This window comes from Humulus lupulus, chromosome 9 (assembly GCF_963169125.1).
Source record: "Humulus lupulus chromosome 9, drHumLupu1.1, whole genome shotgun sequence".
Lineage (NCBI taxonomy): Eukaryota > Viridiplantae > Streptophyta > Magnoliopsida > Rosales > Cannabaceae > Humulus > Humulus lupulus.
Window position 1 is genome coordinate 9,506,524 of NC_084801.1, and position 26,125 is coordinate 9,532,648.

Sequence of the window (26,125 nt, forward strand, 5' to 3'; positions counted from 1 at the left end):
GTCGCGGGTCGGGCAGGGGGAGATGAATCGAGAGAGAAAGTGTGAGAGAGAATGGAGACTGAAAAATTAGGGACGGGGGGAATTATGGTAAGGGTATTTTGGGTATAGTAAAAATAATTGGTATCATTTAATTAGGACCCCCATTAAGCATAGAAACTCAAATTTCCCTTGTAGAAAAACCTATCGATTTTTTTAGCAAAATTTTAGGAAATTAGAATATACATCTCATTCTCAAAGTTTTTTTTAGTACGGTGTTGTAAATTTTGTTATCATGTACATTGCAATGATATACAATCAACTTTTGTTTTGATGTATGATTTGTGTTGTTTTGAATTCGGATTTGGATTTGCATTAAAATTCTATAGTTTATTAGGTTCTATTGTTATTTTTATTAAATTAAAACATAAGTTTTGAGGCTTAAATGGCTCATATAGAAAATATGAAAGATATTATATTGATGAAAAATATGGTATTAGTTAAAACAATAGGGGCCTGTATTTCATATATTTTCAAGTAGTTAACAGATTTTTTTTTTAAAAAAAAAACTAAAAATAAGATACTGTAATCAGTAACCATTTTAGAAACATATTTTCATACACTAATTTTGGATTTTTATCTTAAGTCTTTTAAAAAATACAATCTTCTAATTGCAAACCAATCAGACTTTAACCTCTTCTCTTGTTCCTTGTTGATGTCCTCCTGAAGCTTCTTCACTACCATTTGAAACTCTTGGAAATTTGTACTGATTTTAAAGATGCCGATTTCTTCCATGCTTTCTCTAAAGGCAGGTTCTACACTAAAATGTGTTCTTAACTCAATAAAATCATTCCAATATTCTTCTGCTTCTTCTGTTTTGGAGGGCTCTAAAGCCATGGAGATAATAGCCTGCAACACAAAATTATATATATAAATATGCATATATTTATATAAATAGTTTAAGAAACATCATTATTATATACAGAGCCGATTTTATTTTCTCCACAATATATATTTCAGCTGGCAGAATAATTTACAGAAAAGAAAAATGTTCATCATCGATTACAGAAATTATTTGATGACAAATTAAGATAGTGCAATCGTAAATAATACCTGATATAGGGGACGACGTGCATCAGAAATCTTTTGTTCAGTTAAGCATTTCCTTATGTTTGCCCCCTTATAGTTACCCTAAAAGTACATCAATTACTAAAAACATCATTAAAAAAGTGACCAATTCCATGTACAAGTAGTTTTATTTTGTATTAATATAAATTTATTTAATATGTTTTTTTGTCTTATTTTAAATTTCACTTACATTTACAAACCTTTTATTACATGTACAATGTAAAGAATTTTTTTTATATATTAAAGAATTTTTTTTAAAAAAGTGGGACCTGCCAAGTAAATGAGACGAATATTTTTTTTCTTCCCTTCCCACTGACTGCTCTCTCTCTTCCCTTTCTCTTTCTTTTTTTTCTTTCTTTTCTTCTCTTCTCTCCATGGGAACACCACCACCACAGAGACCCAACCACTGGCGACCACCATTTTTGACACGCGGTGGCTCATTGGATTCGCCTTGCTCCGACGACCTTAACCACCAAGTGGCGCCGTCCAACTCACCGTCAATTGTTCGGAATAGTCAGTCAAAGTTTTGGTCTGTCAATTTTGACTGTGTTTTCCGGCCTACTCCAACCACCCCTCAATGAGTGGTTGGTACCTTTGGAACCAGCGTGGAGAGAGGAGCAAAATCCACTAAGCCATTCCGGTCAACTCGTCGTTTTTGTCCAGCAAGATTTTGGGTATCTTTGCCACTTTCCGGCGAGTTTGAGCACTTTTTGGACCGATGGTTGGCATGAATGTGATCTACTCGCCAATGTGGTCATTTTGATATATGCCACGCCTACCTTCGTCGACGTTTTCGATACTCCGTTCAATGCCGCCACCAACCACTATTGTGCACCGCTTGGGTGAGGCTCTAGAACTTGAAATTTTAAATATGGTCATATTGTATGTCGTTGGACACAATTTTGAATAAGGAATGCAATGATGATAATCATTTGCTCATTTGATGCACGTAGGAAAAACGTGATATTAAAATTGGACTAAATCACTCGAGGATCATTGTTATGCTTAGGAGCATTGCTTTGGACTCGGATTGAAATTCTAAGGAAGTAGGGACTCAACATGGTTCTCGGACTTATTTTATTTGTATTGAATTGCATTAAACATATTTCAATTTTGATATTTATAAAATGTTTGAAAAATAGAAAACTTAATATGCATGTTTTTCTGGACTGTTCAGAGGTCACTGAGTGCCAAATATATTTTTGTTCACTTATTTATGCAGATTATGATTTTTGGATTTTATTCAAATGTAGCTGTTATGCTGCCAAATTTTCTAAAATATAAAGGGAATATGTTTCTTTCCTTTCATGTTTACCTACATTTGGTTATACTAATGAGAGCCATAGTGATCATGATTTGTGCGTGTTGTTGTTTCACGACCTAGTCTATATGTCATCATAGGTAGATCATGTGTCCACTCACCTGTAGGTGTAAAGACTTAACATTTGTATACAGGAAGTGTTCTGAGCCTCCCCTTGTGGTGGTTCTCAGGCCCAGCTACCCGATTTAGGATGCTTGTTTTTCTATGATGGGTAACAAGAACTAGGGATCTAGTGGACGGTGTGATGTGCACGTGTAGCTATGCTCTTGTGATTATGTGTGGTTTCTCTCTATTTTGGTTTATACATGATGATGTATGTTTTGTTTTTAAAACTAACCATGCAGGGGTTTTATTAAACTTTTTGGGTCCTATGATATTAGTTGCTTTCCTACTAGACTTTATAAGCTCACCCATTATGTCTCTCCCATTCCAGGAACCTAGTGAAGCGAATGTGGATAAGGTGAATTATTGATGGAGCCAATGTGTTTAGCCTAGTTCTATTTAGCATCATAGTCCTATCTTGTGAACATTATATATGTATTTGTTGACCTTGATTTTGGTCAACTGACACGGAGTCAAAAATTCTTGATGTAGAAAGATATGTTGAAATGAGAACAATGACAAAAACAATAAAGCACACAAGAATTTATAGTGGTTCGGCCCCAGAACTGGTAATGACCTACGTCCACTTAAGCTATTATTGATTTGAGATCTCAAAGGAGTGATCAAAGAACTAGGGTTCTCTGAGTTTCACCAGCCTGAGAGATAAATCATACAATTGGAATAGCTATATTTCTCTCTCGAATAAATGATTCTGATTAAGCAAAAGCCAAAAGTCCTTTCCTTGAGCTATTTTCTCATTATTTATAGGCTCAAGAAAGATTACATGAATTAGTTACAGATATTCTTTCCTAATTAATCGGATATTCAGTAAATCATGGGAGATAATCTCGGATATGACGATGATCCGTATAAGATTATCTTGAAATATCTGGAATGTACGACCATGCTGGTCGTGACAAAACTCAGCTCCGCACCTGTTGTGTCTTACTGGTCTCTGCCAGGTGTCAGCCACATGTTAAAAATAGTCTGCCACGTCATCCGCGTCTATTTTTTGGATAACATTTGCCCCCCAAGTTTATTTGTTACGACCAGTAATAAATAAACTTTAAGGAAATGACCCTTCGATTACCCCGCCAGACCTGTCAGAGGAGTTCGTACATCTTCGGGAACAGTAACCTACTCCTGTCCAATCATGGCTTTTCGGTTCCCAAGCAACCTACTGACGGCTATTACCCTTCCCCATGCTTCGAAAAAGAGGAACTAATGATTACTTCCTTTTTAATGTTACGTCCAAAATATATATAGGCTTCCCAGAGTCTTCTTTTCCTTTTTACGCAAGCCATTTCTCCTTCAAGAAAACCTAAAACCAGAACTTCCATTCTATTCTGGAGATCATTTTTCTGCGTTTCAAGATTCAACCCGTCAGTTCGTCCGCGCTCGAAACTCTTTCAAACCTCCACGATTGTTTCTCTGGTAAGTCTCAAAACCTCTACGCTCTTTATTTTTGCCGTACATGTCTTTGTGGATTGACTGTTAAGCTATTATATTCCTGGGTTGAGATGCACTAGGGGATTAATTGGGTGATAGTAGATAGGACGTTGTTTTGTGGTCATTAAAAAGTTACGAGTTAGTTTGATAGTCGAGATCACAATTTTAGGACGTAAAACCGAAGTAAAGATTCGATTTTTATGCCAGTTGAAAAACTAAGTTTTTCCCGCCCTAAAAGGAGTTGAAAAAGCTTTTCAAAAACTTTTTGCTTTCACTTTTTGATCTGTTTTTCAAATTGTTCGTGTGAAAAAAATAATTTTTTGTTAGAATGCTGTTGTATAAAAGTGTGACTTTTGTACACGACCAGCGTTATTCTAACAAACCTTCTAGATTCTCCTTCCTCACCTCCCCATTCTTCTGTTCGCAGATATTCATGCCAGATTTGTGGGGAGGTGAGCGGCCCATAGACGACGATCTTCTCGCACAGCTGCTCGAAGGCGAAGAACAGAAGGCTCAACGTGTTAGCGAGATTCCGTTTTCAAGAACTTCTTCTAGACCTCAACCATCACCACGTCAAATGGCCCGTTCTAAATCTCCAGGCAAGAAAAAACCAAATCCTGAAAACAATCCCAGTCCTTCTGCCCAATCTGATTCGTAGGCTAGGGTTCCCTCGACCAGTGGTCGAGAAAACGCTGCCCCAGACCCTCGTATTCAAGTCAGGGCTCGCCCTCGGCATCAAAACCTTCCTGATGTCGAGTGGTACCTTTCTCCTACCAGCCAAGTGACTCCCCAGATGCTTGCCAATTATATTAGGAAGTATCCTCTTACTGGGGTTAACCTTAAGATCCCTGCTGCTGACCAAAGGGCTAACCTACCAGGGGGCGTCTACAGCGCTTGGTCACGATTCCATATAGAGGCTGGGGCTACCCTTCCTCTACATCCTTTTTACTAGGGGGTGGCAAACTACTTTGGTGTTGCCCCCTTTCAAATTTCCCCAAATGGATATAGAATGCTTGCTGCACTCTATATCCTTTATAAACTCAAAAATTGGCCAGAGCCAACTCCCCACGAGGTCAATTTTCTCTTTGACCTTAAGTCCAACCCTCAACAATATGGGACGGGCTTTTTCCATTTCTGTCATCAGGAGACAAATCCCAGGTTCCTGACTGACACCACCTACATCTCCAACGTGGGGAAATACAATCTGGAGTATTTCCTCACTCCAGACATGACTACGAACAACCTGACCTTCGCTCGAGGAGGTAAATGCTCTTTCCCACTGGTCGCTACTTTTCTTAGCAAGTTCCTTTGCACTTCTCTGAAATTTCCTGTGTTTTTTAGGACCATGGCTTCATCCGAACCCAACACCTGACATGGTGTTGAGGTCCAATACCTTGGCCAGGATGGCTGATGCTGAAAAAAGCGTTAAGTCCCTGGTCACTGAAGAAAACTTGAGGTTGTATGGCCTTCTACCTCCTCGTCAGGAAACGGGGGAACCTGCGGTGGAAAACGCCACTGCTAAGGGGCATCCCGAGCAGCAACCCCTGGCGTCTCCTCCTCAGAGGAGACCGACTGGGGTTACAATCAGGGAACCAACTGGTGCCCCCCAAGTCGAAAGGCCTGCTGCCCTCGAAGTGAAAGGGAAACAAAAGACTACTGAGGCTGTCATAGACTTGGACGAGTCCTCGGACGAAAACGATACTGTAATTTCGCTTTTAAATAGCTTGCCAATTCCCTGTCACTTATTTGAAGAGGACGACAATTTTATGTATACTCCAAATCTAGGGCCAGACTTCTTCGTGCCAGATATTGAGTATACATCTAATAGAGTCAGTAGTGTAGCGACAAGTAGTTGAGCTCGGGTATTAAACTTTGTGACCTTTTTCCTGATTTGCCATGATTTTTATGTACCTTTGTCTGATTGTCTGCATGTTTCTCTTTATATGTAGAGATGGCTTCCCCCAATGTTTTTGATCTATACCAGACCCAGGAGGAGGAGGTTCCCCTGGTTCGACGGAAGAAGTCGGCTAGGAGGCAGAACGGTGAGTCCAGCCAAGCACCTTCGGCCAAGAAGGGTCGAACAGCTGAACCTCCTAAGGATGGGCCCTCTGGCCATCCTTCTGTTCAAACCTCCGCCCCTGCTAAGAAGGAGGCCCCGCCCACTGCTACGAATCCTTCGCTTGCAGCCACGAAAGAACATTCCCAGCAAGCTGAACTTCCTGGGGCCAAACTCTCGAACCGCGTCCTCCGATCAGCAAAGGATCGCCTTGCTCATATTCTGAAGCATGATCGTTGTAGGGAGGCGATGGTTGATGTGACGCCCCACGTCACTGTGGCAGCTTTCTGGAATGACGACTGGCCCTACAAACCAAGACAGGTATTTCCAGCGTGCTTTGTCCTCACTCGCACACTTCCTGGGAAAACTTCCCAGGAGGTCACCCATCCCTAGATTACTCCAGGCCAAGCACGCTTAACCATGGAGTTCTCAAGTGATGGGCTACCGAAAAGAAGATGCACCTTCCTGATATAGGTAGTACCCATCAATCCATTTAAGCCCTCTTCAACTGTGTAGTCCCATACCTACACAGTCTTAGAATCATTACACTTGACCTTCCCTAGGCGGTGTGGGATTGCACAGCTTACCCGGTCTTTCCCCTTACGGATCACGGGATTTTGACTGTCACAGTTGAGGTGGAGAATATGGGGGTTGACCAGATCCTTAACAGGGCTCTTAACGAAGTAGCCAACGTAAGCATTTTTTCCTTCTTTTGGCTTTTGTGTTTTCCTTTCTTTTAATAGATTCTAACTTTTATCCTTTGACTGTAGGCCATGCTGACTGTGACTGCTGCTCGTACTCACGCTAGTGCTAGCATCGAGCAGTCTCGGGTGAAAGCTATCGAGGGGTTTCAGGCGAAGGTCATCGAGGAGCTTCAGGCTGTAGAAGCTCGGCATGCTGGGGAGTTGGAGGTGGTCACCCAGCAGAAGGATGCCTTGGTGGAAAAATTGGCGGAGACTGAAGCTTCTAAGACATCTCTGAAGAAGCAGAGGGACGATTATCAGGAATCCACTCGAGTCCAATATCGCGAAGTCAAGAGACTTAAGGAGGAGCACCTCACTAAGGACAAGACTATCACCGTTCTTGAGAGCCAAGTGGAACAACTTAAGCTAACCAACGCCAAGGATCTAGAGAGGTATAAGAATGCGACACTTCGGTGTTTCTATGCCTTTTGGAGACATAACCAAGGTGTCGACTTCAGTTACCTTCCGGAAGAGGCCAGGAATGCTGAGCTAGCGCGCTGTGCTGCTCGGTTAGCTGCTGAAGAAGAAAGAGCCAGAGTCCCTGCTTCCCCAAGTGTCCAGCCAGCCGCCGAATTGGAGGGAGGAGAAGCCAAAGGAGGTGCTGCTGATAAAACTGCTCCAACAAATCCTCCTGCTCCCCAAGCTCCTTGAAGTTTTTGTTCTTTTTCTTTAATTACACGACCCATGGGTCGTGATTTAAAGATAGAATTTTCCTTTATTAATTTTGTTGCATGGGCAGCATACATTTTTTTTTATTTTAACAATTGCATCCGAGCAGTATTGTTCGTGGTGTAAAAGGATTGCTTGGATATTATAATATTTTTACTTATTATAACATCTGTTCGCATGACCGAACTTAGCATAGTACTTTGACTTGATTTATCAAAATATAAAATTTGAAAAATACTCTAAGTACCGTAGCATGCTTTCACTCATTTTGTTCGTGTGTTTACATACCTCTTGGTATGCTTTGCTATTAGTGTACCTTATATGCCCCCCAAGTGATTGAGGAGCTTTAGGTCCTTGATCACTTGCCTTGACCACGACCTGTTCGAACATTGCTGCTCGGAATAGCTTGTAAAATATAGAATACAGCAAAACAACAAACGTAGTGAACAAATACTTGTAAATAAAATTTACAAAGGTTGGCAAGAATGACTGGCTGCGCACAGTCCCTTATAATTCTCGTATTAAAATGGACTAAACATGTCTTTACGAGTGATCTTAGAAAGATCTTACACTTATAAGCGATTAGTCATATAACATGACTAACCCTTTTTCGAAACTTGTAAAGATTAAAAAATTAATACAAGCCAGTCCTTTAAGAAGGACTTTTCATTGATAATACTTGCGCAGGTGTTCTCCATTCCAATACCGCTGAACGAGATCTCCATTTAAGCGTGCAAGTTTGTATGTGCCTGGATGAAGGACTTCTTCAATCTAGTAAGGTCCTTCCCAGTTTGGTCCGAGTACTCCAGCAGTTGGGTCGCAGGTGTTTAAGAAAAATCGTCGAAGTACTAGATCTCCGACGTTGAATTTTCTTTCTTTCACCTTTGAGTTGAAATACCGGGCGACTTTTGCTGGTACGCAGCTACTCAGAGTTGGGCTTTTTCCCGTTTCTCTTCAAGTGAGTCTAGGGATTCCATCATTAGTTGGATGTTCTGGTCCTGGTCATATGTAATTCATCAATGCGAGGGCGGATCTAACTCGACGGGCAACATAGCTTCATACCCGTACGCTAAGGAGAACGGGGTATAACCTGTCGCTATTCGATGAGAAGTTCTATACGACCAGAGTACTTCAGGCAGTTGTTCTAGCCATGCTCCTTTAGCGTCTTCAAGTCTTTTCTTCAGGGTATCTTTGAGAGTTTTATTTACTGCTTCGACTTGCCCATTTGCCTGTGGATGTGTAACTGAAGAAAAACTTTTGACGATTCCATGTCTTTTGCAGAAGTCCGTGAATAAGTCACTATCGAATTGGGTGCCGTTGTCAGAGACAATCTTCCGAGGCAAACCATATCGGCAAACAATGTTCTTGATGACAAAGTCAAGAACTTTCTTGGTCGTTATGGTAGCGAGCGGCTCAGCTTCGGCCCATTTGGTGAGGTAATCGACTGCTACGACTGTATATTTCACTCCACCCTTCCCTGTTGGCAGGGATCCAATCAAGTCTATACCCCATACTGCGAAAGGCCAAGGACTCTGCATCTGCTTTAACTCATTGGGAGCTGCGCGCGGAATCTTGGAAAACCTCTAACACTTATCGCATTTTCGCACAAACTCCATTGAGGTCTCGTTCATAGTCAGCCAGAAATAACCCTGCCTCAGAATCTTTTTTGACAAGCTCTGCCCCCCAGCGTGGTCCCCACGAAAGCCTTCATGTACTTCCCTCATTAGTTCTTTAGCCTTTTCCGGTGTAATGCATCTGAGCAGTGGCATAGAGTATCCTCTTTGGTAAAGGACACCATCGACCAGTATATACCTAGCAGCCTGTCTTTGAAGAGTTCTGGCTTTGTTTCTATCCGTTGGTAGTACACCATTTGTGAGATACTCCAAGTATGGTGCCATCCATGTATCCTCCATCCGGATTTCCATACTGGTTTCGTCTGCTTGTATGCTCGGCTCGCATAATCTCTCTACTGGAACTATATTCAAAGTGTCAGCGTCTTTCACACTTGCGAGTTCGGCTAAGGCATCTGCGTTTGAATTCTGATATCGGGGAATTTGCTGGAGGGTATACTTTTCGAATTGCGCCAACATATCTTTAGTTTTGTTTAAGTAGGCCACCATTTTGAGGCCCCGTGCTTGATACTCCCTTAAGACTTGATTCACTACCAGCTGTGAATCACTGTAGATATCAAGCACTTTTATATTCATGTCTTTGGCTAACCTTAGTCCTGCGAGGAGTGCTTCATATTCAGCCTTATTGTTCGATGCGGTGAAATCGAAGCTAATAGCGCAGTGAAATTGATGCCTTTGCGGCGTTATCAATGTCACTCCTACTCCTACGTGAGATTTGTTGGAGGACCTGTCCGTGAATAACCTCCACGAAGGAGCTTTGACTTGTGGCTTAGGCACATTAGGTTCTTCACACTGCTCGCCGTCTGGGAGCTCGGTGAATTCAGCAGTAAGGTCAGCCAAGGCTTGTCCTTTTACTGCTGCTCGCGGTGAATATGTGATATCGAACTGCCCAAGTTCGACTGCCCATTTTAACAAGCGTCCAGCTGCCTCTGGCTTTTGCAGAACTTCCCGAAGGGGTTGGTCAGTTAAGACTATGATGGGATGGGCTTGGAAGTAAGGACGTAACTTCCTTGAGGCCAAGATCAGTCAATAGGCTAACCTTTCGATTGGAGGATACCTCAATTCAGCCCCGATTAACCTCTTGCTTGCATAGTAAACCGCCTTTTGTACGCCTCCTTCCTCTCGCACTAACACCGCACTGGCAACAAATTCGGTGATCGCCAGGTAAATGAACAAAGTTTCTCCGTCCATGGGTTTTGATAAAACAGGAGGCTGTGCCATGTGGGCCTTTAAGGCTTGGAAAGCCTGCTCGCAGTCTCCTGTCCATTCGAATTTCTTGTTGCCTCTAAGTAGATTGAAGAAAGGGACGCATTTATCCGTCGACTTAGAAATTAATCTACTTAGTGCGGCAATTCTTCCAGTTAAACTTTGCACATCCTTGATTTTCATTGGCGATTTCATGTCGATCAGGGCTTTTATCTTGTCGGGGTTAGCCTCGATTCCTCTTGAATTGACAATGAACCCCAAAAATTTCCCTGATCCTACTCCAAAGGAACATTTGAGAGGATTTAACTTCATTTGATATTTGTTCAAATGTTAAAACATTCTTATAAATCCTTCACATGTCCTTCTACTGTTTTTGACTTTACCAGCATGTTGTCCACATACACCTCCATGTTTACTCCGATCAACTCCTTAAACATGTGGTTGACCAGTCGCTGGTAAGTCGCACCAGCATTTTTTAGTCCGAAGGGCATTACTTTATAACAGTATAGCCCTGTATCGGTTCGAAAGCTAGTGTGATCCTCGTCAGGGGGATGCATACTGATCTGATTGTATCCTGAGTATGCATCCATGAAGGAGAGGATCTCATGTCCTGCAGTTGCATCGACCAACTAGTCGATCCTTGGGAGTGGGAAGCAGTCCTTTGGGCAGGCTTTATTAAGGTCATAAAATCCACACAGGTTCTCCATTTGCCGTTAGGCTTGGGAACCAATACCGGATTAGAGACCCACGATGGATAAAACACCACCTGATGAACCCATTCTCCTTTAGTCTTTCGACTTCCTCTTTTAAGGCTTTCGATCTATCCTTATCGAGCAGCCTTCTTTTCTATTGCATGGGTGGAAAACTCTTGTCAATGTTCAGGACATGGCTGATAACTGCAGGATCTATCTCATCCATGTCTTTATGTGACCAAGCAAAAACTTCCTGGTTCTTTCCCAAAAATTCCACCAGTGCATGCTTCGTTAATGCTTCTAAGTTTTTTCTGACCTTCACAACTCTGGTTGGGTCTTTTTCGTCAAGTTGGACCTCTTCCAGGTCCTCAACGGGTCCAACATCTTCCTCAAAATCCCCAAAGCGAGGATCTAAATCCGTATCCTCACTTTAGGTAACACCCTATTTGGTGACTCCATCACCGGAATGGGCTTGTGTATCAATAGCCATTTGCAACCTATCTGAGAGAGTGCTCTTCGATGTTCCTTTCTTCGCCTTTGTAACTGAGGCATTGTAGCACTCCCTTGCTTCCCTCTGATTTCCCAACACGCGTCCTAACCCTGCGTCTGTCAGGAATTTCATGGCCAAGTGTCATATTGAGGTGACGGCCCGAAGATCAACCAGTATGGGCCTACCGATCACAGCGTTGTACGCCGAAGGACAATCGACTACTACGAAAGTAGCGAGTAATGTCTTGGTAGCAGGTGCTGTACCTGTTGTAATCGGCAGTCTGATTGACCCCGTAGGGGCAAGTCCCTCACCAGAGAAGCCGTAAATTGTCTGGTTGCAGGGTTCCAAGTCCTTAACGGACAACTTCATGCACTCCAGTGAAGACTTGTACAGGATGTTCACTGAACTTCCTGTATCGACCAATACTCTCTTCACCATCATATTGGCGATTTGAACGTCCACGACCAGTGGATCGGAATGTGGGAATCGAACATAATGGGCGTCGCCATCAGAGAAGGTTATCTCACCGTCCTCTGACTGAGCCTTCTTCGATGCCCTGTCCTCCACAGTCATCATCTCGATGTTCTGGTGGTGACATAGGGTCCGAGCATATCGTTCCCTCGCCTTTCCACTGCTTCTCGTGAGGTGCGGGCCTCTGCAGATGGTGAGTAAAGTGCCAGCTACGGGGTCAGGCTGCAAAGGTGGCGAGCGTTGGCGTGTGGGCGCATGCTCATTGCCATCTGGAGCTTCTCGTTGGGAATTTCCCGAGGCCCGTACATATCTTCTCAAGTGTCCTTGTCTAATAAGGAACTCAATTTTGTCCTTCAGCTGGTTGCATTCATTTGTATCATGTCTGTAGTCGTTATGATAACGACAGAACTTGGTAGTGTCTCTCTTTGACATTTCCTTTCGAATGGGAGCAAGCCTTTTGTAAGGCACACTGGAACTCGTGGCCTGATACACCTCTCACCGAGACTCAATAAGGGCAGTGTAGTTAGTGAACCTAGGTTCATAACGATTACCCTTGGCTCGTTTATTGTCAGAGGTGGAAGGCTCATTATGTGGCCGTTTCCCCCCATTCTTGCCATTGCTTTTGCCGTTGCCGTTGGGTTTTGACCCATTGGCGGCTTTGGCGGGCTCGACAATCCCCTTATCCTTGCCTGGGGGCTTTCCTTCACTGGCTATGGCATCTTCGAGCTTGATGTATCGATCATTTCGATCCAAAAATTCCTGGGTAGTCATGACTCCATGCTTTCTGAGGCTATTCCAAAGAGGCGTGCTGCGCTTAACACCTGCAGTTATGGCCATCATCTTGCCTTCATCTCCCACTGTTTTTGCTCCAGCAGCTGCTCGCATAAAATGCTGGACGTAATCTTTCAGTGGTTCTCCGTCTTGCTGACGTATTTAGACCAGCTGATTTTCCTCAGTTGGGTGCACACGACCCGCATAGAAATGTCCGTAAAATTCCTTTACGAACATCTCCCAAGAAACAATACTTGCAGGAGGGAATTTGACAAACTACTCCTGTGCAGCATCAGAAAGTGTTGCAGGAAAGATCCTGCACCGAGCGTCTTCGGACACTTTCTGAATGTCCATTTGTATCTCAAACTTGTTGACATGAGATACTGGGTGACCATGCCCATCAAAGTTTGGAAGCGTAGGCATCTTAAACTTGCTAGGAGTTTCTGCCATAGCTATCCTTTTAATGAAATGAGTGCCTTTTCTCCTATCGTGATCGATATAAGACGTTCTTCCCCTGACCAGCTGTTGCACTGCCTGGTTGAGGGCATCTATCTGGACTTGCACGACGCTAGGAATCGCCGAGGCCTCTGCCGTTGGAGGAATATACTCATCGTGCCGTTCCTTGCGATCGTTGAGTACATCTCTTAAATCCTCGTCTTTTCTCCGCTGCTCGCTAGTTCCGAGCCAGTTGAAGACGTTATTTTGTCTGGGCTGCCCCCCAGCGTCACGTCTTTCGGGTTGGTCATCCCTAGGTGGTGGGCTTCTGCCCCCACCTCTTCCTTCATTCCTCCGACCGGCATTCCCTCTACCTGAGTCGGCCTCATTATAATCATGGCCATCTCTAAACCTCGACTGGCCATGGTGGGATTGACTGTTCCCTCAGTTGCCTCCTCGGACTGGAATGTCCCGAGCGTTAGAGGGTGGCCTGCATTGGTCGGTGGGTCCCCGTGCATTGTCATGCCGTGGGGGGCCCCGGACCGCAGAGCCTATCTCCAAGTTCCTTCTGTTTCCAGAAGGACACTACCCTCTGCTCAGTGGATTCGACGCTTTGCCCCTACGGCGTCTAGGACTGCGGGGCTGCTGCCCGGTCCTATTCTGCCTTGACTGCGAGGGATTGCTGCGACCAACCTGGGAGGGAGGCTGCGCTTCAGGATCCCTCGGTGGGAGATCATCCCGAGGCATTGTTGGATGCTCGGGCCTTTGCGGGCTCGAGGGCTGAATAGGCAGGCTAGGGTTGGGACCACTTTGAGGTGGCCCATTTGTAGGTTGATCAGGCTGTGATGCAGGTGCAGCTTGACTCCTAGCCAACTGTAAGGCTGCTTCGAGGGCTGCCATGGCCTCCCTCTGGCGACGATCCATCTCCGTCTGCCTTTCGCTCAACTCCAGGCGCTGTCTTTCAATCTCTTGTTGCTGCCGCGCCATGATCTCAGTAGCATTTTCTTGACTGGCCCTCAGATTGGCCAGTTCATCCTGTAGTACCCCCAGGGTATTCCTCAACGTCTTGGAGTCCAATTCTTCCTCATCAAATTCTAGATGTGGCTCATTCTTTGCCACGTTGGGCGGAGGAGGAGGCGGTTGAGATGGCGCCGCACTAGCCGCCTGTCTAGTTTTCTTTGTGGTTTTCGCCATTGATACTTCAACAATATTATATCAAGCTCTCAATAAAAGCACCAGAATGTTGACCCTGATTTTGGTCAACTGACACGGAGTCAAAAATTCTTGATGTAGAAAGATATGTTGAAATGAGAACAATGACAAAAACAGTAAAGCACACAAGAATTTATAGTGGTTCGGCCCCAGAACTGGTAATGACCTACGTCCACTTAAGCTATTATTGATTTGAGATCTCAAAGGAGTGATCAAAGAACTAGGGTTCTCTGAGTTTCACCAGCCTGAGAGATAAATCATACAATTGTAATAGCTATATTTCTCTCTTGAATATATGATTCTGATTAAGCAAAAGCCAAAAGTCATTTCCTTGAGCTATTTTCTCATTATTTATAGGCTCAAGAAAGATTACATGAATTAGTTACAGATATTCTTTCCTAATTAATCGGATATTCAGTAAATCATGGGAGATAATCTCGGATATGACGATGATCCCTATAAGATTATCTTGAAATATCTGGAATGTACGACCACGCTGGTCGTGACAAAACTCAGCTCCGCACTTGTTGTGTCTTACTGGTCGGTAGTCGAACAGAACTCTGCTAGGTGTCAGCCACGTGTTAAAAATAGTCAGCCACGTCATCCGCGTCTATTTTTTGGATAACAGTATTTAATTTGGAACCTAATGGTATGTATATCTCAATTAGTTATGTAAAAGTTAGGAATGAGGAATGCTTGATGCTAATTATTATTTTGGTGTTTTATGACTTATTAAATTTAACTATTTGGTGATTACATAACTGTGAGAATATTATTGTTCAATATATAATGATAGATGATCCTGCTTTTATCATTAATATTTTTATATATAATTATAGGGGTTATTCCATTATTTTTGACTTATAGTTTAGGTACCATTTAGTATAAACCAAAGAATCAATTATAAGAGTTATTTTCCAACAAGGGTCAAAGTTTGACCTTTGACCACCCAAGTTATAAATATTATAAATCTGCCACAGCCTAGGGCTTGGGTCGTGACATATAATAATTTTAGGGGACGACTATAATCCTTCTACTAAAACTATAATATTTGTACATTTTTTTCTTTCTATTTTAGGTATGTGGGGATGTTATGGGCCTGTTTGGCATTGTTTTCTATTTTTTGTTTTCAAAGTTGTGTTCTCAAAAATGAGAATAGAAAACAATTTTTGTAGTTTTAAAAAAACAAGAGGTGTTTGGTTAATGTTTTCTAAAAATTATTTTTTATATTTATTTATTTTTAAATCTTAAATAAAAAATTAACAAATATATTTACAAAGAGAAAAATGTTTTAAAAGTTTGTAATAAATAATGAGATAAAATAATTTGAAAGAAAAAATGATGAAAAATAATGAGTGAGAAAGTAATGAGAGAAAATCTGAAGAAATAGAAATTGGAAAGAGAGAAATTGATCCAAGAAAAAAAATGAGAGAGAAGGCGATGAGAAAGAAACTGAAGAAAGAGAAGTGAGTAGAGAGAAAGTGATGAGAGAGGAAATGGCGAGAGAGAAAAAATGATAAGAGAGAAAGTGAGGATATAGTAAGTGATGAAAAAGAAAATGATGACATAATAAGTGATGCAAGAGAAACTAAGGAGATAATAAGTGATGCAAGAGAAAATAAGGAGATAGAAAATGATAAAAGGGAATATGAAAAGATAGAAAGTGAGAAGAGAGAAAATAACGAGAGAGAAAGTGAGAAGAGAAAAAGTAAGGAGATAGAAAGTGATGAGAAAGAAAATAAAGAGATAGAAAGTGATGAGAGAGAAAGTGATGTTAAAGAAAGTGAAGAGAGAGAAACTAATGAAAGAGAAAATGATGTGATAATAAATGATGTTAGATAATAATAATTAAAAAAGTGATGTGAGAAAAAAAAAGATAGACAAAAAAAATTTGAGAACAATAGAAAATAACTTTTTGTTGTTCTCAAAATTTTCTATTTTTTGTAACTTTGTTTTTAAAAATTGTTTTATGAAAACAACACCAAACACCCCAACTTGTTTTAAAAAAATAGTTTTTAGCTTTTAAAAACAAAAAACAGTTTTTTAGTTAAGGAGTCAAACACCCTCTATAATTCCGATTTTTTTTCTTATATACGCATGTGAAATAGATTGTTTGAACCATCTTTTCAACATTAAAAATTATTCATAATTTCTCGAAAAATTGCTGCACGTAAACCGTCATAAAAATAATATTTGGAATTATAACTATTAAAGTGACAAAAATAGAAAGGATGCACTGGTGTTGCCATTTTAACGAATGTACTATAGAATTTCCCAATAATTTTATATTATATAAAATAAATATAGTTTCAATTAGTATATTTATTTAGTTTTCATTGTTTTTTATAAGCTTTTGCATTGAGTGATATTTAAGTGTTTGTAGAGTATGTTTCAATATCAGCATATTTCTAGGAGGCATTATGGTGTTTAACAGATACTACATATTTTATTTTATTATATTATTATTATTTATATAATTCAGTAGTTCAAAATAACTTAATATACACGACACCTTGTAAATGAGCATTTCCACAAGTAACATCTCGATCTCATAAGCCTCATAAGGGTTTATTTCTTCATCCAATTTTTTCTTCAGAAGTTGCACTGCTCTCTCTTCATTTCCAGTCATTTCAATTTTGGCAACAATCCTCTTTTGACAAAAAAAAAAAAAAAAAATTAGTATAACAAATATATATTTATTTTATTAGTATTTCACATGAGTAAAATATATATAAACTATTATTCTTCTTATTTAATTATATTTTAATAATATGTCAATTTCATTCACACATCTAACTAATAGGAGATGTGTGAGCCCTAATTATAATACCGAAAACTTAATTATGGCAGATAACACAATAATTACAGTCAAGCTAAAATTAGCAGACAATTAATGCAATAATTAGAGTAAAGCTAAAATTATTGTCGAAAGAAAATTAAGTTACAAGTATGCAAAGAATGTGATTCTTGAAAAATATTTGAAAGTAAATTAGAAGATATATATATATATATTTATATATATATATATACTAGGTAGAAGCAACGGCACAATGCCTTATTTGCTTAGTTTTAAAATTATAAATATTGTCTATAATTTTAATAAAAATAGATTCATTATGTTTTTTTAAATATATATACATATATATAATAGAATGAATTATATTTTTATAATAAATATAAATATTTATATCAATAATCTTTATATATATGACATCTAAACACAATGTTGATATAGATATATATTTACATGACTACATGACATATATATAAAATATAATAATATTTAAAAAAATTAATAATAGAAAAAGTTATAGGGTAGACAGTAATATCCATACGTCAACTATTTTTAGTTTATAATATTATATGTTTAATATAATATTAAGTTTAAGTTTAATTAAATTTTATTTAAGTTATTAAATATACGATTTTATCATTTTTAAATAATTATTATTGTAAAATATCTCAAAAATATCATATTTTAATTTTTTTAATTATTTATTTATTTAATTTTATTTAAGTTTAAATCATGTTTATAATCTACTGTTATATATAAGAATATTCAGTTAAATATAAAAATATTAAGTTAATATTAACAGAAAAAAAACCGTTAAAATAAAAAATTTCGATTATCAACACACTTTTTATATAGAAGAGCTATGTCTATAAAAAATATTATATTTTACTTTATTATTGATTGAGCGATGGCTTATCAAAAGTAATAATATACGGTTACTTTTGCACATATATATATATATATATATATAAATATTTCAATATTTTCAGTTAATTTAAGGTTAAATAAGGAGATTAATATGTGTTAGTTATTTGTGTCATCCAGAAGGTTATGAGATTAATGGTGTAATACTCTATAATTTATGTTATTAATATGATATTATATATATCTGTCAATTATAGTTAATTTCACTAAGTTTAATTATTTTATTTAAAAAAGAGTATTTTTAGTTAGGATCATATTTGAATTATTTTCTACATAAATTCTAATTACTTCCATATAAGAAAGAAGAAAAAAAAAACTATCAAAGAGATTTTATACTTCTATGCTAAAAAAAACGACTCACAATTCAATCAAGAGATTTCTTTTAAAATAAGGTGTTCTAATTAATTTTTTTACCAATAATATTTAGACAGTTAATTAATATAAATAACATGTCTAAATATTATTAATTAGTCACAAACTGAGCACTGCATAGGATTTTGATTGGATGTAAAATCAAGTAACTTGAAACATGAATATAAATAAAACAAAAAATAATCGTAATATTCTCTTTATTTTCTGATGTTATCATATCCTTATTCGAGCTGTAGAAAACTCTAATACCATAAATTCATTTCCGTATCTACAGTCATACCTAAATATAATTAATAACGCAAATGAAGAAAAAAAGGAAGATTTTTAGGTTTATAGTACGCAGTAATTAATCAAATTACTAATCATACAGAAAATGTTAAACTAACCTGCATACTTGGAAAATCAAGTTCTTGGAGTTCATTCTCTGAAGAAAGTAATAATTTTTTCAATGTTTTCTCAATTCCATCTAGATTTTGAGCGTTGGCTCGAGCTTCTTGATAGTCCTTCAACCTTTGCAAAGCCATTTCACCGCCTTGCAGAGTGGCTAGGGTTACCGACCTCTTACGTACTCTTGGCGTTCTTTCTTTCCACCAGCCGCCGCTATGCAAGTAAGCGAATGCTAGGTATGCGCCTCCAATGATGGCCAGAGGTCTTGCAACCACTGCATAGTTTGGTGTCGTGGTGAAAAAATCATAAACATTAGGGTAGGTAGCCATGTTTATTGTTTGCCTTATTTCTCTAAGCTTATCATAATTTGATCCACATTAAATTAGATGTGTTTGGGAGGAGTAGATTTTGTGTTATGTTATTTTTTTGGGGGGGTTAAATTGTGTTGATGAAGCAATTATATATATAGATATAGAATATGTGTGCATATGTATGGTCTGAATGATGGTATTCATACCTTGGACACAAGGGAAGGAATTTATATAACTTTCTTAATTACTGAAAAGAAAGAAGGAAGCTGCAAGTGTAACTAGCTTGAATAAAACGATAAATAAATTATTCTGATTTGAACCTTGTAAGATGAGGTAAAGGAGATAGAATCTTTTGCAAATCTAATCAGGACGCAATTCAGTTCAGGTATGCGTTTTATTTAATGTAATGAAATTGAAATTGATATATCACACTACAAGAAACGGGGCTGACGCGTTTCAGAATTGCGTTGGCAAAAAACTTAACTATCACCAATGGCAATTTGCACTGAAAAAAGTAGGTTTTCCTGTCGTAATTACGAAATGCGCGCCGACAAAAGGAACTTTTGTTGGCGCCATGTCTAATTGCGCCGACAAAAGTTTGCACACTTTTTACAACATACTTTTTGCCAACACACTAGGCATTATTGCGCCAACAAAAGTGATTTTTATACGAACCTACTTTTGACGGTGGTATTTTTGTCGGCGCATTACGATATTGCGATGACAAAAGTCTTCTAAACACGCTGGTAAAAGTCATAAACATGCCGATAAAAGATAAAATTGCGCCGGTAAAGTTTTAAGGAATTTAAATACACAAATTTTAAATTTTTTTATAAGTGATTATAGTTTTATAAAGTATCATACATTAATTAATAATTATTTAACATCTAATCAAGGGTATATGGTTGTTAGATTGATCTAAGATCAACAATAATACTAATTAACTTTGTAATTATGAACTAAGATTGTTGTGATCATTGCCGATTATATTTATCTAACCATACGATTATCATTTGTTTTTAAAAATTGGTATCATAGGTCTAATAAACTGTTGTATTACACATAAGTTTATGAATATATACAATCTTGGTCTTAGTCAACATTATTAGTGTTACTAATCATATGATTGAGTATTGTTCTTTTGTTATTATATATATGTACGTTTCATTATTGATAATTTATTGAAACGTTAAATAATTATTCATCTTTTGAGGAATAGAGAAATATTTGATCATACCAATGAACTGTTATTATCATTAACAAGAATTAATATTAATTGTATTGAATGTGTAAGTAGAAAAACTGCTGTGATATATAAATATTGTTGTATGTCATCAAATTTCATTAATTTTTAGATATATTTAGTATTTTATTATTAATTATGAACATTATAAATAGTTCAATTAAACCCTAAGTGTTAAAATAATCAAAATGTTAAGCAGTACTACTAGTTAACCTAGTTTGTTGGTGGTACATGTTTTGATCTCGTTTGATATAATACTCGAAAAGTACGTTAAACATATCAATTTTTAGATATATTTAGTATATATTGTAAAATCCTATTTTGGCTAACATTTTAAAAAAAAATCTATTTTATTATTTAATTAGTATTCTTCGAAATTATATATTGGGTAAGTAAGTGGATTGTATCTCATTTTGGTAAGAATAAATTATTTATTAAGTGCATTTTATATATAGTCAAGTTTCCTTAATTATTTATGGAAACTTTGTCTATAATGAGTATGTGTATTAAAGAATTATTCTCTGTATATTTCCTTAATTTTATATGGTTTAAAATGAGGAAACTGAATGATACTTGTGCCCAAAGGAAGGAAATTTCGAAATATATAAACCAAGTTGAATTTGAAGACCAGGTTCGTCCATTTTCTGATGCTACAGAATGGTTGTCTGTCACATCTGAAATTTTTTGCAGTAAATGAAATGAGAAGTTATTTTGAGTAACTTCCCGATTTTGTCTAATTTAGGCTATTAACGAGATTGACTAGCTTAAAGGATTCTAAAATCTATAAATACTAGACCTAAGCAGCAACCATTCTGTAGCGTCTCAAAATTTTACTTAGCTAGATAGTAATAGTAGTAGCTGTAGAATTTTAGTTTTCGTGGTTATTGGTTCAAGCTGGGATTTAGTTGATAACTTGTAGAGATAGTTATGAATTTTGTAAGTTTAACTTATAGTTTAGAAATATTAATTTTAACATAAGGTTTGATTAATATAACTGGTCCTAGAAATATTATTTAGTATAACCTTAGGTTTAGATAGAATTATTAAGAGCATGACACTTGTCACATGTATGATTATTAAGGATTTAAGCATTTTGGATGAATAAATTAATAAAGGATAGATCTAGAAGGTCTAGAACCTTTCCTCATCTGTTAGGATCACGTTTTTCTCAGTCAAAGTGGCTTTAATCAAATTCAAGTGTGTTGAAAGTGTGCAAAAACGTGTTTGAAATATCAGCGTATGCCGATATATCGCAGCTATAGAGGCTGGTATATCGCCTATGACTGATACGGAAAACAGATTGACTTTGCACGAATGAAAACACGGACCCTCGGGGCATAGGTAGGGGCGATATATCGCCTAGGGTAGGCGATGTATCAGCTCCTGGAGCCATTTTTGAATTTTTCGTAAAATCCTGAACTAGAAACAACCTTCAACAACTTTGACTCGTTCCTGAACGTTTTTGACCAAGTTCTGGGCAACTGTTGAACAAATAATTCAAATTTAAATTATTATTCATTTATTTATTCTTTGAAATAGGAGTTAGTTTTACTCATTGAAATGACCCTTCACTTAGCCATTTTATTCATCATTCAAGCACAGTTCAGAGCCTCCAAGCTGCTAAGTTCATTCTAGAGAGAAACACTAGGGTTTTGGGGTTAAAGCTTTCAAATCTAAAGCTTTTATAAACACTTGGGAAGTAATATTTTGTGTGATTTCAGTGTTTGAGGTAAAGATTAAAGCCCTAAGCTGTTTAAGGTACTTTTAATCTTCATGTTTAGTTCATTTCCATTCTTCTTATTCTTTCCTTTTCTTCAAGTACTAATTCGTTATAATGACTTTTGGTTAGGTATTTGAGTTTCTTGAAACTTAAGGTCTTCGGTAAGTTATTATCTTGATGGTTTAGATTTTCTTTTCATTTTCTTTTCCTTAGAGGACTTATGGTTTCTTATGTTTGTGTTGACCTTGATTTTGGCCAACTGACACGGAGTCAAATATGCTTGATGTGGACAAATATGTTGAAATAAATGTGATGACAAAAACAGTAAAGAACACAAGAATTTATAGTGGTTCGGCCCTAGAATCTAGTAATGACCTACGCCCACTTGAGCTGTTATTGATGTAAGATTCAAAGGAGTGATCAAAGAACTAGAGTTCAATGAGTTTCACCAACCTCTAAAGAACAATACAATATATCGAATGTGAAAGCTCTAGTAATGCTTGTAAAACTCTAATCTCTGATAATTAGAAAGCCAAAAGTGTCTCTTCCTTGAGCTATCTTTCTCTATTTATAGGCTCAAGGAGGATTACATTAATTTGTTACAGATATTCATTCCTAAATAATCGGATACTCAGGAAATCATGTGAGATAATTTTGGATATGGTTATAACTGCATAAGATTTTCTCCAAATATAGAGAGTATACGACCAGGCTGGTCGTATATAAAGATTGAGCGTTGTGCCATAGACATTTCTCTGATCGATAGTCGAACAAGACTCCTGCCAGATATCAGCCACGTGTATCAAACGTTTGCCATGTCATCCATGCTTGTTTTTTGGATAACATTTGCCCCCCAAGTTTGTTTATTGCGACCAGCAATAAAGAAACTTTAGGGAAACAACTGTTCATATGCCCCACGAAATCTGTCAGAATCCTCGTGCTTTCTTGAAAACTGTGACATAATTATGTCTAATCAAGCCCTTTCAGTTTTCAAGAAAACAATTTGACGGCTTATAAACTCCCCCACGTTTCGAAAATGGGAAAGTAATGATTACCACTTTTTGCCATACTTCTGTCTCTATAAGTAACCTCTTTATCTTCCTTATAATTTTTTACTCACCATTCCTATCAAGAACTTCAAGAACTTTGCTTCAGAACCCAGAATTTTGGAACCATTCAGACGCCCAGCCGAAGGTCTTCCCGACTCGAAATTTCTACTTTTTTTTTTAATCTCCATGCTTTGCCCAGGTATTCACTTCGTCTTTTAAACTTTTCATTACGCCATGCATGCTGTTACTATACTCTGTGATTTCCTGCGTTCTTGAGTAGAAATTATGAAGATTTTTGTATAAGCCATCTGATGCTTGGTAAGAGAGTGTATTCCTACTTTATATAAGTTTGGAGCTGGTTCAATAGTAAGGATCATAGGTTTAGGGTGTAAGATCGACGTAAAAATTCAATCTTTAAGCTAGTTAAAAAAACTGGGTTTTTTCCCGCCCTTTAGGAGTAGAAAAAGTTTCTTTTCAGAAAACATTTTATTTCCTTTTTTGATCCGTTTTTCAAACTGCTAGCACCAAACTTAGTGTATGGGTAGGATGCTGCTGGTCAATAGACGCGAGCAACGTTATCCCAGTCCCCCATGTTACTTTGTAGACTATGTGTCTTATCTCCTCCATTGTCTATTTGCAGTTCTTATGCAAGACCCTTGGGGAGGAGAAAGACCCATCAAAGACAACCTCCTAGATCAGCTGCTTGAAGGCGAAGAAAACCCCTCTACTCTGATACCAGATATCCCTTTTTCTCGCCCTAGCCCAAACCCTTCTCTAGTCCCAACCCAGAGAATGGCTCGAACAAAAACAAAAGCTCAAAAAAGGAAAATCCGTAACTCCTCGTGCTAGCCTGCTGCTGATGCCCCCTCGACCAGTGGTCGAGGTGAATATGTTCCTGATGTCAATGTACAAAGGCGTGCCCGTCCTCAACACGCTGATCAGCTGAATGTTGAGTGGCACGTTGTTCCCCAGAGTAAGGTGACGCTGCGGATGATCGCCAACTACTTAAATAAGTACAACTTGACAGGGGTGACCTTAGTCAGACCTTTTATCGACTAGTGGGCCAACCTATCAGGCGGAGCCTACAGCGCCTGGTCGAGGTTTCACATTGAGGCAGGTGCCACTCTGCCTCTTCACTCGTTCTTTCAGGGGGTTGCAAATTATTTCGGAGTAGCCCCCTTTCAAATCACCCCAAATGGATATAGAATGCTGGCCGCACTCTATATCCTTTATAAACTTAGAAAATGGCCAGTACCTACTCCCCACGAGGTCAACTTTCTCTTTGACCTTAAGTCCAACCCTAACCATGAAGGCACGGGGTTTTTTCAATTCTGTCACCAAGAAACCGGGCGCATTTTCTTGTCCGACACTACTCATATTTCCAATGCGGGGAGGTATCACCATGAATACTTCCTTACTCCTGACTTAGCCGCAGACAACCTGGCCTTCACCCGAGGAGGTAAAAATTTTCTGTCACTAGCTTCTTCACTTAGTGTTTTTCTGTCACAATGTCTTGACATCCGATTGTGTTCCAAGCCCATGGTTACGTCCAATCCCAACTCCAGGGATGGAGTCAAGGGCAATACTCTTAGCCAGCATGCCAAATGCTGATAAGAGTGTCAAAAATTTAGTTACCGAGGCTAACCTCAGGTTGGCCGGCCTCTGGAGCCTTCAACCAGCGACGAGAGAACCTTCGGCGGACAATGTCCAAGCCGAAGTGGAACCCGAGCAGCAACCTCAAGCGTCTCCTCTGCGGAGGAGACCAACTGGGGTTACGATCAGGGAACCTTCCGTCCCTCATCGAGCAGAGTAACCCTTGGCCCCCGAGGGCAAGGGAAAACAAAAGGCTGCTGAGTTTACCGAACTTTCCGACGACTCGTCTGAAAAAAACAGTATAATAATCTTGCTTTTAAATCATTTGCCAATTCCCTCTCATCTATTTGATGGGGATGGAAACTTTAGGAATGCTCCCTCTTTAAACTTAGATTTCTTCCAGGAACTAGGTAGTTCAGTAAATAATGTTACGACCAGTAGTTGTAGCGCGGGTACTTTACTTATAATCCTTTTACTTTCATTCTTTTATCCTGCATGACCATTTAGTCTTACTGCTTGTGTTGCTTCCTTTGGTGCAGGTATGGACTCTGAGGACGTCTTTGAGCACTATCAGGCTGCCGCTGCCTCCTCTGTCCCGAAGAAGGACAGCAAGAGGGCTCGAGGGGAAAGCGGCAAGACCCCCTCAAAGAAGGCTCGAACAGAAGATGCTCCTGCCACCGCCCCCTCCAAGGAGAACTCGCCACCTCCGCCCCCTTTCGAGCAGATGACTCCCACACCTGTAAATCCACAGCCTTCTTCTAAGGTTGCTGACAAGGAGATTTTGGACAACTTGCCTGAAGGCTCCCTGCCCAGCCTCGTGGTTGGCTCGGCCAGGGAGAGGATATACAAGCTTTCTAAGCACAGACGCAGCCAGGCCGCCATCACTGAAACTTCCTCAATGGAGGTCGACCAAATCATCAACAGAGGGTTGAATGAGATAGTCAGCGTAAGTTATCTCCTGCTACTTTATCATTCACGTCTGACTTATTTTCCTTACTTTATGTCATTCTTTGTCTTCAGGGGCTGCTATCTTTAACTGCTGGCTGGCGCTGTGCTGGGGCATTGGTTTCTCGGGGAAAGAACTTCAACTCCAGGCTTGCCCAGGCTAAGCAAGCACTTGAGGCCGAGAACAACAAGTTGCTCCAGGAGAACAAGGAGTTGTCCAACCAGCAGGAACAACTGTGCGAGGACAAAGCTACTCGTACCAAAGAGCTTTCGGACACCCAAGATACCCTGAAGAAAACCAACGAATCCAGAGAAAAATTCAGGGAGAGTGCCAGGCTCATCACTCAAGAAAGTAAGCAGCTTAATCTTGATCTGACCGCCAGCAGGCAGGAGATGAGGGAGCTTGAGAAGCGAGTGCAGGAGCTCGAGGAGGAA

At 39.1% G+C, this 26,125-nt stretch overlaps 1 protein-coding gene across 1 annotated transcript; it reads right to left on the minus strand.

The window, feature by feature from the left end:
* Nucleotides 1-539: 539 nt before the first annotated feature.
* On the minus strand, nucleotides 540-19,268 carry LOC133800888 (uncharacterized). The gene is made up of 4 exons (XM_062238990.1): nucleotides 18,829-19,268; nucleotides 16,865-17,002; nucleotides 1,090-1,167; nucleotides 540-885 (listed from the first exon to the last, which is right to left on the minus strand). Exons 1-4 carry the CDS (start codon nucleotides 19,156-19,158, stop codon nucleotides 613-615), a joined length of 819 nt encoding a protein of 272 aa, XP_062094974.1. The 5' UTR covers nucleotides 19,159-19,268; the 3' UTR covers nucleotides 540-612.
* Between the last annotated feature and the right edge of the window lie 6,857 nt (nucleotides 19,269-26,125).